The sequence below is a fragment of the Lytechinus pictus genome, chromosome 2, assembly GCF_037042905.1.
Source record: "Lytechinus pictus isolate F3 Inbred chromosome 2, Lp3.0, whole genome shotgun sequence".
Taxonomy (NCBI): domain Eukaryota; kingdom Metazoa; phylum Echinodermata; class Echinoidea; order Temnopleuroida; family Toxopneustidae; genus Lytechinus; species Lytechinus pictus.
In genome coordinates, this window is record NC_087246.1 from 31,211,226 (window position 1) to 31,226,177 (window position 14,952).

Sequence of the window (14,952 nt, forward strand, 5' to 3'; positions counted from 1 at the left end):
TCATATAATATAAGAAAATTCAGCTCGCGCTACGCACTAGCATCAATTGTTTAGATATATACTCATCCTGTTCATGGCCACAAATTGTGCTTAGAATAATACGTTTTCGGTCGGAATATCAAAAATTTTCAGTTCGCGCTTCGTGCTCGCATCGATTAAAGGTCAAGTCCACCTCAGAAAAATGTTGATTTGAATAAATAGAGAAAAATCAGACAAGCACAATGCTGAAAATTTCATCAAAATCGGATGTAAAATAAGAAAGTTATGACATTTCAAAGTTTCGCTTATTTTTAACAAAATAGTTATATGAACGAGCCAGTTACCTACAAATGAGAGAGTCGATGATGTCACTCACTCACTATTTCTTTTGTTTTTTATTGTTTGAATTATACAATATTTCAATTTTTACGAATTTGATGATTAGGACCTCATTGCCTGAAGCACAAAATGTTAAAATAATGGAATTCCACGTGTTCAGGGAGGAATGAAACTTCATTTCACATGACAATGACAAGAAAATAAAAATATTTCATATTTCATATAATAGAATACAAAAGACATAGTGAGTGAGTGATGTCATCAGTTCCCTCATTTGCATACCAACCGAGATGTGCATATAACTGTTTTGTGAAATAAAGCGAAACTTTAAAATGTCATAACTTTCTTATTTTACATCCGATTTTGATGAAATTTTCAGTGTTATGCTTGTTGAATTTTTCTCTTTTTATTCAAATCAAGTTTTTGTTGGGGTGGACTTGTCCTTTAATTAGATGCCCATCCTGTTCATGATTGCAGAAAGTGCTTAGGATATCCAAATTTTAAGGCAGAATCTCAATTTTTTTTCAGCTCGCGCTTCGCGCTTGCATAAAACGATTTGTTAGATACCCATCCTGTTCATATGATTACCAATAGTGCTTAGAATGTCCAAATTTTAGGTCAGGATATCAATGATTTTTCAGCTCGCGCTTCGCGCTCGCATTATTATTTAAATAGATACCCATCCTGTTCATGGTTACACAAAGTGCTTAGAATGTCCAGTTTTGGGTCGCAAATTAAGAAATTGTCAGCTAGCGCGAAAAATGTTAAAATATATACCCATGATACTATTGATTACCAAAAGTACTTTTAGATTTTCCAAATTTGAGGTCAGAATATCAAAAAAATTTCAGCTCGCGATTCGCGCTCGCATCAATATTGTTTCGATATACGTATACCCATGATGTTCACGGTTGCAAAAAGTTGAATGTTCAATCAGGAAACAGATGAAGATATTCCCTCCTATTGGCGAAACTGGCTCCGCCCCTGGTAAAGAAATTATAACTCCCGCACACATAACTTTGGTATTACAACATATTCATGGATTTTTTAATGAACACATTAAAAAAAGTGGTCTTCGATTACCCTTTTTTCACTTGATTGTGAAATAAGATAATTCAACATCTATTTAAGGCTAGCTATGATTGCCTGGCGGGGGGGGGGGGCCATTTTCCGAAAAGTTCACAGGGGCGCCAAAATTAGCCCCCCCCCCCCCCCCGGGTGCAAAATCCTGCATACGCGCCTGTATTGTACAATGAGCGACATTATAATTAGCAGTTATGTTGACCAACAATTGTATAGTACTTAAGGTGACAATTTTTTCAGATTTAAAGAATCTTGACTCGTTTACATGATTTACTCATGAAAATGATTACTGCAAGTCGAAGTTTTATTTGGCATGTGTGGTTAGGTTCCTTTTCAATCTAATTCTGTCCTTAAAAAATCAGAATGTCTCACCTCAATTGCTAGAATAAAAAATCCAATGACACCTTGTATAACTCAGTTAATTCTTTGACATTTTCACTGTTTAAAGAATTAAGACATATAAGAGGGTCCTATGGCATGGAGACCCTTTGATTGATGATTCACTGAGCTAGCTGTTTACATAACTCATATAGCACAAGATCAGAAACAACTAAGCAACTGAACGTGACGTCATAGAAGAATCGTCGACACTTTCAGCCAATCATCGCACTGTCGATCAACTTGTAGCCAATCATAAGCAATAAACACGTGATTGCGTATAATTCATGCGAGTTGTTTGTGATGTCATAATGGAAATGTAAAATCTTTCCGCCAATCACAATGTAGAACGGGTGGCTGATTGTGATGTCGTGTCGTAGAGCTTTACACTTTCTAAAGTTAGCTTGAAACTTTGTATACTTTTTTCAGCCGGCCTTCAAGATGGGTATTTGATAATCTGAAGAAAAAAAAATGTTCTGCATTTTTTGGAAAGGAACAAAAATTAAAAGGTGTTTATCTTTAGAGCGTATCAAGATGTTTCAATAAGCTAGCCCGGCAATATAGTTAAATCTAAATTTTATCACACTTTCTACCAGGATATTCCCCAACCTAAGACAAATTTGATTTCTTATGGTTTGGGGTTTATCAGCCTGCATGTGTGTCCGGCGAAATTTAGCCTCTATCGGGATAATTTTATGGGTCTGCAGCTTTCAGAACTGGAGCTCGCCAGCTCGGAGCCCCTGGGAATCATCATCGGGTTCACGGTCAGTCCGGCGTGCCCAGCTAAGCCCTAGCGCTGATCGCGAGCTAGCGCTTGGATCGAGAGGGCGCGCGCTATCTGTCTCGTGCATGCATGCAGCAGCTCATTGACATTGTGTAGATCTTTGCATTGGTGGAGTTTGGAAAAAAGTTACTCAAGAAAACCAGTACAGTTTCGTTATTTTCACATTTAAGTGTACAGATAAGTCCCAGAAATGTCTGTGAAGATATTCTACGACATCATGTCGCAACCTGCGAGGTCGGTTTTGATGTTTGTGAGGACAAACAAGATCCCTTACACTCCGTGTCCAATAGCCATGCGAAAAAGTAAGTAGAAACTCCCATTTCTTATTTTTCTCTGCCAGAGTTATGGGGCGTGTGTCGACGGTTTCCCTTGAGCAGTGTCGCACGCACTGAACTATACCACTGATCGCACGTCAGCTCAGCTTCTTAAGTCTAAGAGTAAGACTCTATTCAGGTGTTCCACTCATTCCACCCCTCACCTGACTCCTTAGTTTCTCTCCCCATTATTACGTAATCACCCAGACATCTTTATCATCTTCATCTCCTTATCCGGCTTAAATTTTGTTATTTTATGTTTATGAATTGGACTCCGTACTCCTTCACTTTTGATCTAGTTTGCTCCTCTAATCTAATCTCTATTCTTTTTATTACATTATTCTGATTGGTTGATTTTATGTAATTTAAATATATGATATATCAAAAATTATGAGTTTTAGCGAGGCAAAGCAGCCCTCTAGCTACCAAACTTCTTTGACTTCAGTTCAGTTTATTTGCGTCTTCTCCTAGTTTCACTTGTTCCCTTTGACTTTGGTTTGATGATTGATGATTTGAGTTTGCTGCTTTAAATTAGAACTTATCATATTCTACCCCTAAGTTATATTTTTTAACACCTTACTAAGATAAGATAAAATTCAATGAATATAGTATAATCGATTAATCAGTATAATAATTTTAGAGAAATGATACATTGAGCATATTGGATATAGCTCTGTTACACTGCCACTCTGCGAGATGGCTAGCTGTTTGTGTAGGAGGAGAAATTAAGAAAAAGTTAACAAAATGTTTAAAAACTCCAAATTAACAGATTTCAGGTGCCCATAGGCTATGCAATGCAAACCCGTATTTTTATCTGCCATGATAATGCACTGTTTGTATTTGGAATTAGACCGGAGTCACTTGCAACTGTGATGTGAGCAGATGCAGTGATAATTATTCATGTTGTTTTGACTGATTTCAGGCACATTTGTTTAAGGTTAGCTCTGTATATATAGTAACCCAGGGAGCCCAGGGGCTTACCGTGTATTTTACCATACTCACGGGACTAGGATGATTTATGGTCTAAATATTTCTCCAAATGAATTGTGAAAACAGAAATTATGCACTTACCACGATTATATGGATGAAGGTCTAACGAGTGGCAGTTTCCTGACATCTGGGCACAAACTGGAACCTTAAAAAAACGAAAAGTTCTCTCCTTCTACCCCAGTCTCGATCGGCCATTTTGTTACAATTCATAACAAAAATGGCCGATCGAGACGGGGGTAGAAGGAGAGAACTTTTCAGCAAGCTCCCTGGGTTATGTATATAGGTGACATTTGGTGATTTGGATTTCACTATGTCTATGAAGTCTAATATACCCTTTCATAATTTCAGATGAACACCAATCTGAGGAGTATGCAGCTGTTAATCCGATGAAGAAGATCCCAGCGATGCAAGATGGAGATTTCAAACTCACCGAGAGGTATGTTATAGAACTGTGATATATTTTTTTTGGGTTTAAATTTGCTAAAAGGAAAAGTCGACCCCAACAAAAAAATTATTTGAATAAACCCAACAAGTGTAACACTGAAAATTTCATCAAAATCGGATGTAAAATAAGGAAGTTATGACATTTTTAAGTTTCGCTTAATTTCACAATTTAACAGTTATGTGCCCATCCTGGTCAGTATGCAAATTAGGGAACTGATGACATCACTCACTATTTCTTTTGTATTTTATTATAAGGAATATGAAGTATTTTAATTTTCTCATTGTCTTGTGAAACAAAGTTTTATTTTTCCCTGAACTTGTGGAATTATCATTGTTTAACATTTTATGGTTCAGTTAAATTGGTCTTTATTGTCAAATCTGCAAAAATTTAAATATTGTATAATTTCAAACAATAAGATACAAAAGAAACAGTGAGTGGGAAACATCATAGATCTCTCATTTGCATGTGACTAAATTGTGCATATAACTATTTTACGAAAGTTTCCATTGTTATATCTTTCTTATTTTACATCTGATTTTGATGAAATTTTCAGCATTATGCTTGTTTGATTTTTCTATATTGATTCAAATATTTTTCTGCGGTGGACTTGACCTTTAAGGACATTCCACAGTTATGTTTGTACATGTATGCATATTTTCACACTTTGCACATTGACGTCATAATGGATGAACAGTTGGTTAATCAGCTGTAGGTATCAGCTGATTTTCCCCATTATCTGCATTCCAACTGTAGACACGATTTGTTATTTTATGAACCATATTAGCCGAAAATATTCTGTGGATCAATTTTTTAAAATACTTCTACAATATTTCAGAATACTTTACTCTGCAGTGCTTCAAAGTATGACAAATATGACCTCGAGTTTGAATAAATGGAATAGTGGTTTGGAATTTTACCTTACATAGATACAAAAGATTTGGCACAAATTGTGTGTTTAAAAAAAAAAGCATATTTGCTGTAACAAAAGTGCTGATAACTTTTTAAAACAAGCACATGGACCCCTATCTTTTAATGTTTACACTTAAATGACAAGTCCACCCAAACAAAAAGTTGATTTGAATAACAAGAGAAAAATCCAACAAGCATAACACTGATAATTTAATCAAAATCGGATGTAAAATAAGAAAGTTATGACATTTTTAAGTTTCGCTTAATTTCACATAATAATTATATGCACATCTTGGTCGGTATGCAAATGAGGGAACTGATGACATCACTCACTCACTTTTTCTTTTGTATTTTATTATTTGAAATGTGAAATATTCTAATTTTCTCCTCATTGTCCTGAGAAACAAAGTTTTATTTCTCACTGAACATGTGGAGTTACCATTGCTTAACATTATATGGTTCAGTCAAGTTGGTTCTTATTGTCAAATCTGTAAAAATTGAAATATTGTATAATTCAAACAATAAAAAAAAAGAAATAATGAGTGAGGGACATCATTGATTCTCTCATATGCATGTGACCAAATTGTGCATCATATATTACTATTTTGTGAAAAATAAGCGAATTTTCAAAATGTCATAACTTTCTTATTTTACATCCAATTTTGATGAAATTTTCAGCATTATGCTTGTCTGAATTTTCTCTGTTGATTCAAAACAATTTTTTTCTGAGGTAGACTTGACCTTTAAGTATACCTTCCTCTACAACGTTGCAAATTTTGGTGAAAATGACATGGGTTTTAAATAAAGTGCAGTATTTATTGTAGTTTCTCAAATTTATTAAAGAAAATTTCAATTTTTTTAGATTATGTTTTTGTCATTTTTCACACCATTTTTAGGAACTGACGGTGCTGGTCGACTTATACCCCTTTCATAAACCCAATAAAACATATCCTCCAATTAGCCGCCTAAGAGTAATGCGGATAATTCAATAAAAATTGCGTTCACAAACTCCATAAATTATTTTTACGAGCGCCCGTCCTGAAAAAGGCGGATAATCGTCATGACAACTGGACACGCCCCCTCCATTGCGGTTGTGTTGGAAAAGGGTGACCTTGTGACCGCACCATGGCAATTATCCGCATTATTTGGAAATACGTTCATAAACTCAAAATCTTGTCCCGATGCCGCTATTATGCGGATAATAGCAGCATCAGAATAATGCGGATAACTCTTGTCCTCCTCTGATTTTACGACCAAATTATGCTGCTATTAGCCGCATAATTGTGTTTTATTGGGTTTATGAAAGGGGTATTAAAAGAGCAAGCAAATATAAATGGATTCCCCATCTGAAGTATACAATTGTGAACTATACAGTAAAATTTGATGAAATTTTGGTGGATTCTGGCTGAGTAATTATAATAATTATATAATAATAGTAATAGTATAATGATAATTAAAACTCAACAAAGTGATCTCGTGAGGTTTAAAAATGCAAAATTCTTTTTGAATGCGCATTTCTTAAGAACTTCCAATTGGGTGAACTTTGACACTCGATAGCAAAAAATCAAGCACGTGAACCCATGTTAATTTTTGCATATTTGGAATAATCAGATGCTAAAGTTCAACTATTTGCAAAATGTTGTGTAAATGACATGGATTTCACTTTAACTGTGGAACATCCTTAAACTCTATCATGGGCTGTTTGTCCAAACCAAAAGTCTGAAGTTCCCAGATGTCCCATAGAAGAGCTTGTTAAATCAGTAGGTAGACATGATCCAATAGAAATGCATATTGATTCTAAAACATGTTTCTTTTCTTCTTTTTTTTTATCACCAGCAGCATGCCATAAGAAATCTGAAAATGAATGAAGTACCTTTCCCTACGACATCCGTGTATATAGCCCTTGAAAGTTGTTTGCAGAAGGATTGTTATATCAGATATATGCCTACACTATCTCATTCGTACAATTTAATGAGTGAAAAGATTTGTCAGATTGCTGCGATTGTGAACCCTCTTTTATTGTCTGATTCATGCAGTATCGCAATAGTGAAGTATTTGCAGACCAAGTATGCATGCCCTGATCATTGGTACCCTGCAGACCTACAGGTCAGGGCCAGGGTCGATGAGTACCTGGCGTGGCAGCACATGAACACAAGATTAAATGTCGCAAAGGTCTTTTTGAAACAGGTTAGTTTATAGTCCAATATTGTAGAAAAGAGAAGAACTTTCTCACACGGCCAGTAGGCGTTTCTTGCTCTCATGGCTATTGCTTTGTGTCCAAAGTCTGGACGTCTTTTGGGTTAATGGGACAGATCACTATGCCTAGGGTACGCGATGCCAATTTTTCTCAACAGCATTTTCTTTTATCATGATGTTTATCCATGTCAGTGGAATACTTCCACTTAGCCCTTTCTTTTATGTAGACTGAATATTTAGTTATCTTACCCTTAACAACTTCATCAATGGCCAATTGTTATTAACTGCAACTTTGTCAAATAGATGTACTTCATTGTATAAGATTATAGGCTAAGGGGACATTTTATAATTGATGTGGATAATTATTGTGATAATAGAAACATACAATATGAGAAAAATTAACCTCGTGTAAAGACCCACATATAATATTCATCTCAGAAGTTAGGTTCATTACAAATTACCATATATCCAATTTTGTATAGATCTGCCTACTGCGCTTCATAAGTATTAAAAAAAGTAACAATTTCTCTCATAATCAAGTCATCAAAAAGCATTGTGATAGCATCTGATAGGTACAGTACTTGATGGTAACCTCCAACCTGAAATGACAAAGACTCATATTACATACTAGTTATGCATCTATACACAGCATCATATTATATTCACAACATGTGTATCTGTTACAGTCATGTATACAATACATTGCATTGTACCGGCTCGTGAATGACCATACCTGCTTTACTCCATTTGCAATACTGCATTATATCAGAGGTCAAAATAGAAGTTCCATGCTGCTCATAATACGTACATGCTCATGTATTACAAAACCCATGTTTTTATTAATTTAAGGTTTCAAGAAAACGACTACTTTCTATGGTAACCCAAATCCCCAAATTGTATGATAATTCAGAAGGAATCTCTTATGAAGGATGTTGTAAAACAAGTGGTGTGTCCATCCAGTGTGGCACCGGAATATTCTAATAAGACAAACAGATGGAGGGTGGAATCAATGTTGACTCACAGTGGTTTGGCCCTCCTAAAGCTTTGTCTGATCACATCCCAATGCCACGCCCATAATACTATGAAATGAAATTGAACAGATGAAAAAAAATTCAATGCAAACTGATTATAATACTCCTTGTATAATTGTCTTCTTTAAATTCTTGACTTCTGAAGTGTAAGCATCACAAAGTATCTCCATGAAAAGTTTGACTGTGCGGATCACTGGTATCCCAAGAGCCTCCAGCCCAGGTCAAGGGTCAATGAATATTTGGATTGGCAGCATTTCAATACGAGACCACGTGTGACCAAAGTATTTCTCGCAGAAGTGAGTCACATTCCAAATTGTGTGCTGCATCGTGTATTTTCAAATTTTTCAAAGTGCGTAAGCATTGATCATTCATATTTGAATACCAAGGAATTAAATTCTAAACCATGACAAAATATGCCATTGATTCATTATCAAGTCGTATACATGGAATTATTCCTCCTTTCACTTCAGTAAACCATTTAGCATTTAATCATAAAAGTGTGCTTGGATGTACCACAGGTATTTTTCAAATTTCAAAATTTGGCTTATCTCACCCGTCTGTCATCTCTTATCTCAGTTTTCCACTATCTATTTCTCTCTTTTCTAGGTTTGTTAAAAATTAATAATGTATTTTCCATTTTTCTCTTTCTTTTCTTCTCTCCTTTTCTCACCCCCTTCGTCACTCTCTCTCTCTCTCTCTCTCTCTCTGTATCTCCGTCCTGCACCCTCATTTTATCTCCTTCAGTGTTAGATGGAAATTAATTATCCTTGTATCCATTTTTCCTAAATTATACATTTATGTAAACTAGGTAATCTTTCCTCGGATGACTGGCACCCCTCCAGACCCTGCCGCCCTAGCCCCTGATATTCAGCGGATGGAAGAGACGTTAGACAACATAGAATCATACTTCCTTCGGGACAAACCATTCCTGTGTGGGGATGACATCAGCATCGCAGACCTGTTTGGAGTAAATGAGGTACCATGATTGTTTTTAGAATCCAATTGTTGGATTAAATCATGAAGGCAAATTCTTGGGAGTATTTTTTTTTTCAATCAATGGAGGAGGTTAAGTATTTTTGCAAGTTTCCAAAATCATTTGAAAGAAGGACTTTTTGAAAACTAATTCAAAGAGTATGTGAGGTGATTTTCTATTAGTAATCAGTGCATAGTATTTGGTGGTTTATTTTGTATTCAATGGACTTACAGCAACGTAGATGTGGAGGAAGGAGGGTAAGGATGATTGTAACAAGTGTTGAAGGTGAATTTGTCCCCCCCTCCTCCCCGGTCAACTGGGACAAAACAGCATATAAACCTGTGGACTACTGACTGAGATGTACGTGTAGTCCACTAAAACATTTTTTTTTCATATCATCCACACCCTAACATTTTTTAGACGTGAATGGAACAGTATCATCCACTTTTATAAGATTTACCTAAATTTAAAGAGTCTTTAATGCTCAACTTATTTACAGGTTATACAGATTGAACCCTGTGGATATGGTACGATAGACAGGAGACCAAAACTGAAGGCTTGGATTGGAAGAGTCCGAGAGCGAGTACAACCAGAGATCTTTGATGATGTCTGCCAACTCATCTACAAACTTGCCAAAACAAAACCAAAGCTATAATCATAAGATCTATAGAGAGGTACAGTGTATGGCATTTAAGATGATTTGTGTCATGTGATTTTCTATCCTTCTTCCATGAGGTGTGTGTATTACGATGGTTTTTAACTTCGTGATCACGGTACAGCCCACCTTTTCATCCAGGGAGTTGGTCACTCGACTTTAAAAAATTCTAAAAATCATGAAGGTTAAGCTAGAATTTTGAGTTTGTCACATCATGTGCAGGATATTCTTTTACTTGAAATTGTAAATTAGTCAGAATTTTAGTATGACTATAAAATTCATTAATTAGCTTATTTTCCTCAGGGGTTACACTTGAGTCTCAATCACAGGAAAATGTTGAAACATGTCAATAGGGTTATTTGACTCGTAAAAAATTATGTGTTTAGCCTTGGGGTTGATCTTCAAAACATGGTCGTATGCCTTTAACAATATAATCTAGTCACTGAGTGCCCCAACCCCTGTGTATTTAGTATTCAATTTAGAGAGAAAACGGCTCTTTAAAATGTGACGGAAGAAGTTTGTCTGTTGATTCTGTTTTGAGGAAAGGAGCAGGGTGAATATTCTGAAATGGCTGCATCTTATTTTTATATTCATAGTAATTGGTAGTGGGGTGCGCGGCGTGGCATGCGCCATTAGCTTTAAACGACTACTTTTAACTTTGTAAACAATCACAAGAATGCTCTAAAAATGTACTATGACAAATGGACAATCACACTAATGGAGATGAGATGAAGGCTAGAAGTAGTATTCAGAATACCCGACCAGGGGCCTGTAACACAAAGCCTTAATAGTGATCATCATTGGAATTTTTTATGATTAATTGCATTGACTTCAATGTATAATCAAGCGTATAATTAATCGCTAACGTTTGTCTTACAAAACCCAGATCATTTTTAGAATGTGGTTTCTTTATTAACGTCATTATTTCACAAAACAGAATTCACAGACTTAAAAAAAAAAAGAGGAAGAGCGAAATTCTGATGCCATGATTTCCATACTAGAGATTGATTTTTCTGAAATACTTTCAAGTATCTAATGAAAGTGATACTAAAAAGGAGTATATTTATCCTTATCAGGGTTAAGAATTTGGTCATAACCAGTATTACAAAGAATCAAGGTATTCAAGTACATATCAACTCTAAGAAAACCATTGCCATCTTGCTAATCATTTATGGATATATTGTATTTGTGTATCTTAAGTTCGTAATATGATTGGTGAAATAAACATAAATGTTTGATTTTTTTTTGTCTTGCCTGCATAGCAGAGCGAGGCTATAGGCGCTGCTTTTCCAACGGCGGCGGCGTCAACATCAAATCTTAACCAAATGTTAAGTTTTTGAAATGTCATCATAACTAAGAAAGTATATGGGCCTAGTTCATGAAACTAGGACACAAGGTTTGTCAAGTATTACTGAACATCTTGCCAGAGTTTGAGGTCACATGACTATGGTCAAAGGTCATTTAGGGTCACGTTGGGGAAATCATCATCAAAATGTTAACCGAAGGTTGAGTTTTTGAAATTTCATCATAACTTAGAAAGTATATGGACCTAGTTCATAAAACTTGGATATTAGGGTAATTAAGTATTACTGAACATCCTCCCTGAGTTTCAGGTCACATGACCAAGGTCAATGAACTTTGGCCGTGTCGGGGGTATTTGTTGAATTGCCATCATAACTTTGAAAGTTTATGGATCTAGTTCAGGAAATGTGGACATGAGGGTAATCAAGTATCACTGATTATTCTATAGTTGTTTTCAAAGTCTGCACTGCTGCTATGTATTGAATCGTGTAATGCAGCCGAGACTGCCAGAGGCACTCCACTTGTATGTTACTGTGAACCTGAAAAGCATAAGATGATAGAGTTTCTTATGAATGTTATCATCATGCGATTTCAGGAAGTAAAATAATTCTCATGATGTAACTGTGGATTGCTTGGTTTGCTTTTTCCTTTTAATAAATAGTTCTTGTTGCTAATTGACATTTTTTTCTGTATTTTCAAGAGATGAATTGTGTACAATATTACATGCTCTCTTTAAACTCAGGAGAGGTGCCTGAGAACTTTGATGAAAATGGCAGGAAGACATGATTTTTGTGGATATGTTACATTAAATATGAGGGGAAGCCTTGGAGCCCCCCCCCCCCCCCCATTACATTACATGCATAATAACCTCTGTTTATATTCCTGTACAATACATGTAGTAATGATTTTATTTTAAAAATATTTTCTTAATTTTTCACTTTGTCAAAGTCCTGTCATGTTTTAGAATTTGGATTTATAACAGAGCAATTAATTGTTTATTCCATACAATGGAAAGTATTCTGTAAACATTGTCTTATTATGCTGCATTACTAATGAAGTAAGTGTTAAGCACTATATAAGCAAGTATTATTATTATTATTGTTTATGATCATGTTATATTGGTTATGTTTTTATATTTGAAGGCCAGTGGGTGATTCAAGTCTAGTGTTGGCATTGGTGTTGGAATTTGGATTGCTTCCCCTCGCTCCAAAATCTATTCTGAGTTTCTAAAACTGATCCAGATCACATTATTGACATCTCAAAAACTAGTGAGTGCCTTTTCGGGACCATCTTTATTTTATGTGTGGCGTTATACTCGTGTAAAAATTGACCTAACACCAACACCAATAGGTCAACACTGAACTTGAAATCACCCAATGATATTGCCAGTAAATGATCATTACAAGGAAAAAGTACACCACATAAATTACTTACGGATCCTGGATGTAAATTTTGGCAATTATGATGAGCAATAAATGCCAATATAAAATATCTTAAATATTGCATGTGTTGTGTAATAAATGTTAATTTCAAAGGAGAGGATGCAATGTGTATGTTCTGAGGGGGGAATGGTCTTTACAGGTTGTACACCATGCTCATACAGACTTTGAAAATGTACCTTAAACATGTAATCATCCTTTGGTCCCAGGAGAACCATACCCTTAACTGATATCTTATAATGCTTCTGACATTCCCTTTTCATTATAGGATGAAGAGTATACCCGTTTTTCTGATTTTGATACCTGTTCAACTGCGCATACATCGCCCTTCTGTGAAAAAACAATTCATACACTGTATGTGATTTTGTCTACTCTGGAATGGCAGTACCTTGCCCTTCCCCCCCCCCCCCTTAACCAAGGTTGTTCCAGGTCAAATTTCACTTTTGAATGTGCTTCGCGAGTGAAAGTGATAGACGAAGGATGTTTCCAAACATGCACAGGATGTTTACAGTGGTGAAAAGTGAAGTCCACCACGGAGAAACATGTTGATTTGAATCAAGACGGAAAAAATCAAACTAGCAGATGTTGAATATTTCATAAAAATCGGATGACATTTTAAAGATTCGCTTTCACAGAACAGTTATATGCACAACTCGGTGACCTGCAAATGAGAGAGTTGATGATGTCCCTCACTATTTTTTTTTTTTTAATAACACAATATTTGAATTTCTACCGATTTGACAATAAGGACCAACTTGACAACCATAAAACATTAAAACAATGGTAATTCCACATGTTCAGGGAGGAATAAAACTTGTATTACTCGACAATGAGGAGAAAATTGGAACATTCCATACAATAAAATTTAAAAGAAATAGTGAGTGATGTCATCAGTCCTCGTTTGCATACAGACCAGGAGGTATATATAACTGTTTTGTGAAATAAGCAAAACTTGCAAATGCCATATCTTTCTTATTTTACATCTGATTTTGATGAAATTTTCAGCATTATGCTGTTTAGATTTTTCTCTATGTATTCCAATCAACATTTTTCTGGGATGGACTTGACCATTAAAGGAGAATGAAACTCTTGGAGCAAGTTAGCTTTTGTGAAAGCAGAAAAATCTAAGAATAAGATCAACAAAAGTTTGAGTAAAATAGGACTAGCAATAGAAGAGTTATGAGCATTTAAATGTCGAGATCACTAATGCTATGGAGATCCTCCCATTGGCAATGCGACCAAGATCTATGATGTCACAGATGAACAACTCTCCCCTTTTGGACACTGAAAATATACCCCAAAACATCTCTTTTTGCTCATTCTAATCATATGACAAACGATTCATCAATGATATAATGTTGTGAAACCTCTGTACTTGTCCTCTCATAAAAAGAATACCTCACCTTGTGATAGACTCTATAAAAGTGAGAATATAAGTGAAATAAATACTTAAGTAATGAGGGAGTTGTACGTGTGTGACATCACAGATCTTGGTCGCATTGCCAATGGGAGGATCTACATGGCATTAGTGATCTCAATATTCAAATGCTCATAACTTTCTTATTTTTCATTCAATCTTCCTCAAACTTTCAACAATGTGTTTCTTTGATTTTTCTTTTTGATATGGATTCAGCTGGTTTCAAGGGTTTCATTCTCCTTTAAGTTACAGAAGAAGTGCAATGAGCCTTCTCCTTTGCATGGTTTGTGTGTAGAGGGATCATATGAGAGAAAGTGAGGGAACGGAATGGAGAGGCAGAAAGATAGAGAGAATTCAGGGAAAGAGACATGAGAAAAGGGGACGCTTTTAAAGGGGAATGAAACCTTTGGAACAAGTGGTCTTGTGTGGAAAAAGAAAAATCAAAGATTAAGATCAAAGAAAGTTTGAGAAAAATTAAATAATGAGAAAGTTACCAGTATGAGCATTTGAATATTGCGATCACTAATGCTATGGAGATCCTCCCATTGGCAATGCGACTAAGAAGTGTGATGTCACATGTGAACAACTTTCCCTGTGATGGACTACGAGTATAAAATACCCCCCAAATATCTCTTTTTGCTCTTATGGTGATAAAAACTATTTATCCACAAGGTATTCTTTGAAAATCTGTCTTAAATGCCCTCCTATAGAAAGAATA

General features: G+C 35.5%; 1 protein-coding gene across 2 annotated transcripts; it reads left to right on the forward strand.

The window, feature by feature from the left end:
* The first annotated feature begins 2,595 nt into the window (after positions 1–2,595).
* Positions 2,596–12,876, forward strand: LOC129272850 (glutathione S-transferase theta-1-like). 2 transcript variants are annotated; one of them, XM_054909945.2, is made up of 5 exons: positions 2,596–2,865; positions 4,216–4,303; positions 7,258–7,408; positions 9,257–9,424; positions 9,921–12,876. In XM_054909945.2, the coding sequence occupies exons 1-5, from the start codon at positions 2,754–2,756 to the stop codon at positions 10,074–10,076; spliced, it is 675 nt and encodes a 224-aa protein (XP_054765920.1). In that variant the 5' UTR covers positions 2,596–2,753; the 3' UTR covers positions 10,077–12,876. The 2 variants fall into 2 exon arrangements, with proteins under 2 accessions (XP_054765920.1, XP_054765926.2); XM_054909951.2 differs by lacking the exon at positions 7,258–7,408 and adding an exon at positions 8,594–8,744 and having other exon boundaries at positions 2,629–2,865.
* Positions 12,877–14,952: the final 2,076 nt, after the last annotated feature.

Excerpts from the sequence above, each read along its gene's own strand:
- LOC129272850 (XM_054909945.2), top strand. The coding sequence starts at position 2,754 with ATGTCTGTGAAGATATTCTACGACATCATGTCGCAACCTGCGAGGTCG. Across the intron at positions 2,866-4,215 it reads TCCAATAGCCATGCGAAAAA|ATGAACACCAATCTGAGGAG; the intron begins GTAAGTAGAAAC and ends TCATAATTTCAG. Across the intron at positions 4,304-7,257 it reads GATTTCAAACTCACCGAGAG|TATCGCAATAGTGAAGTATT; the intron begins GTATGTTATAGA and ends TGATTCATGCAG.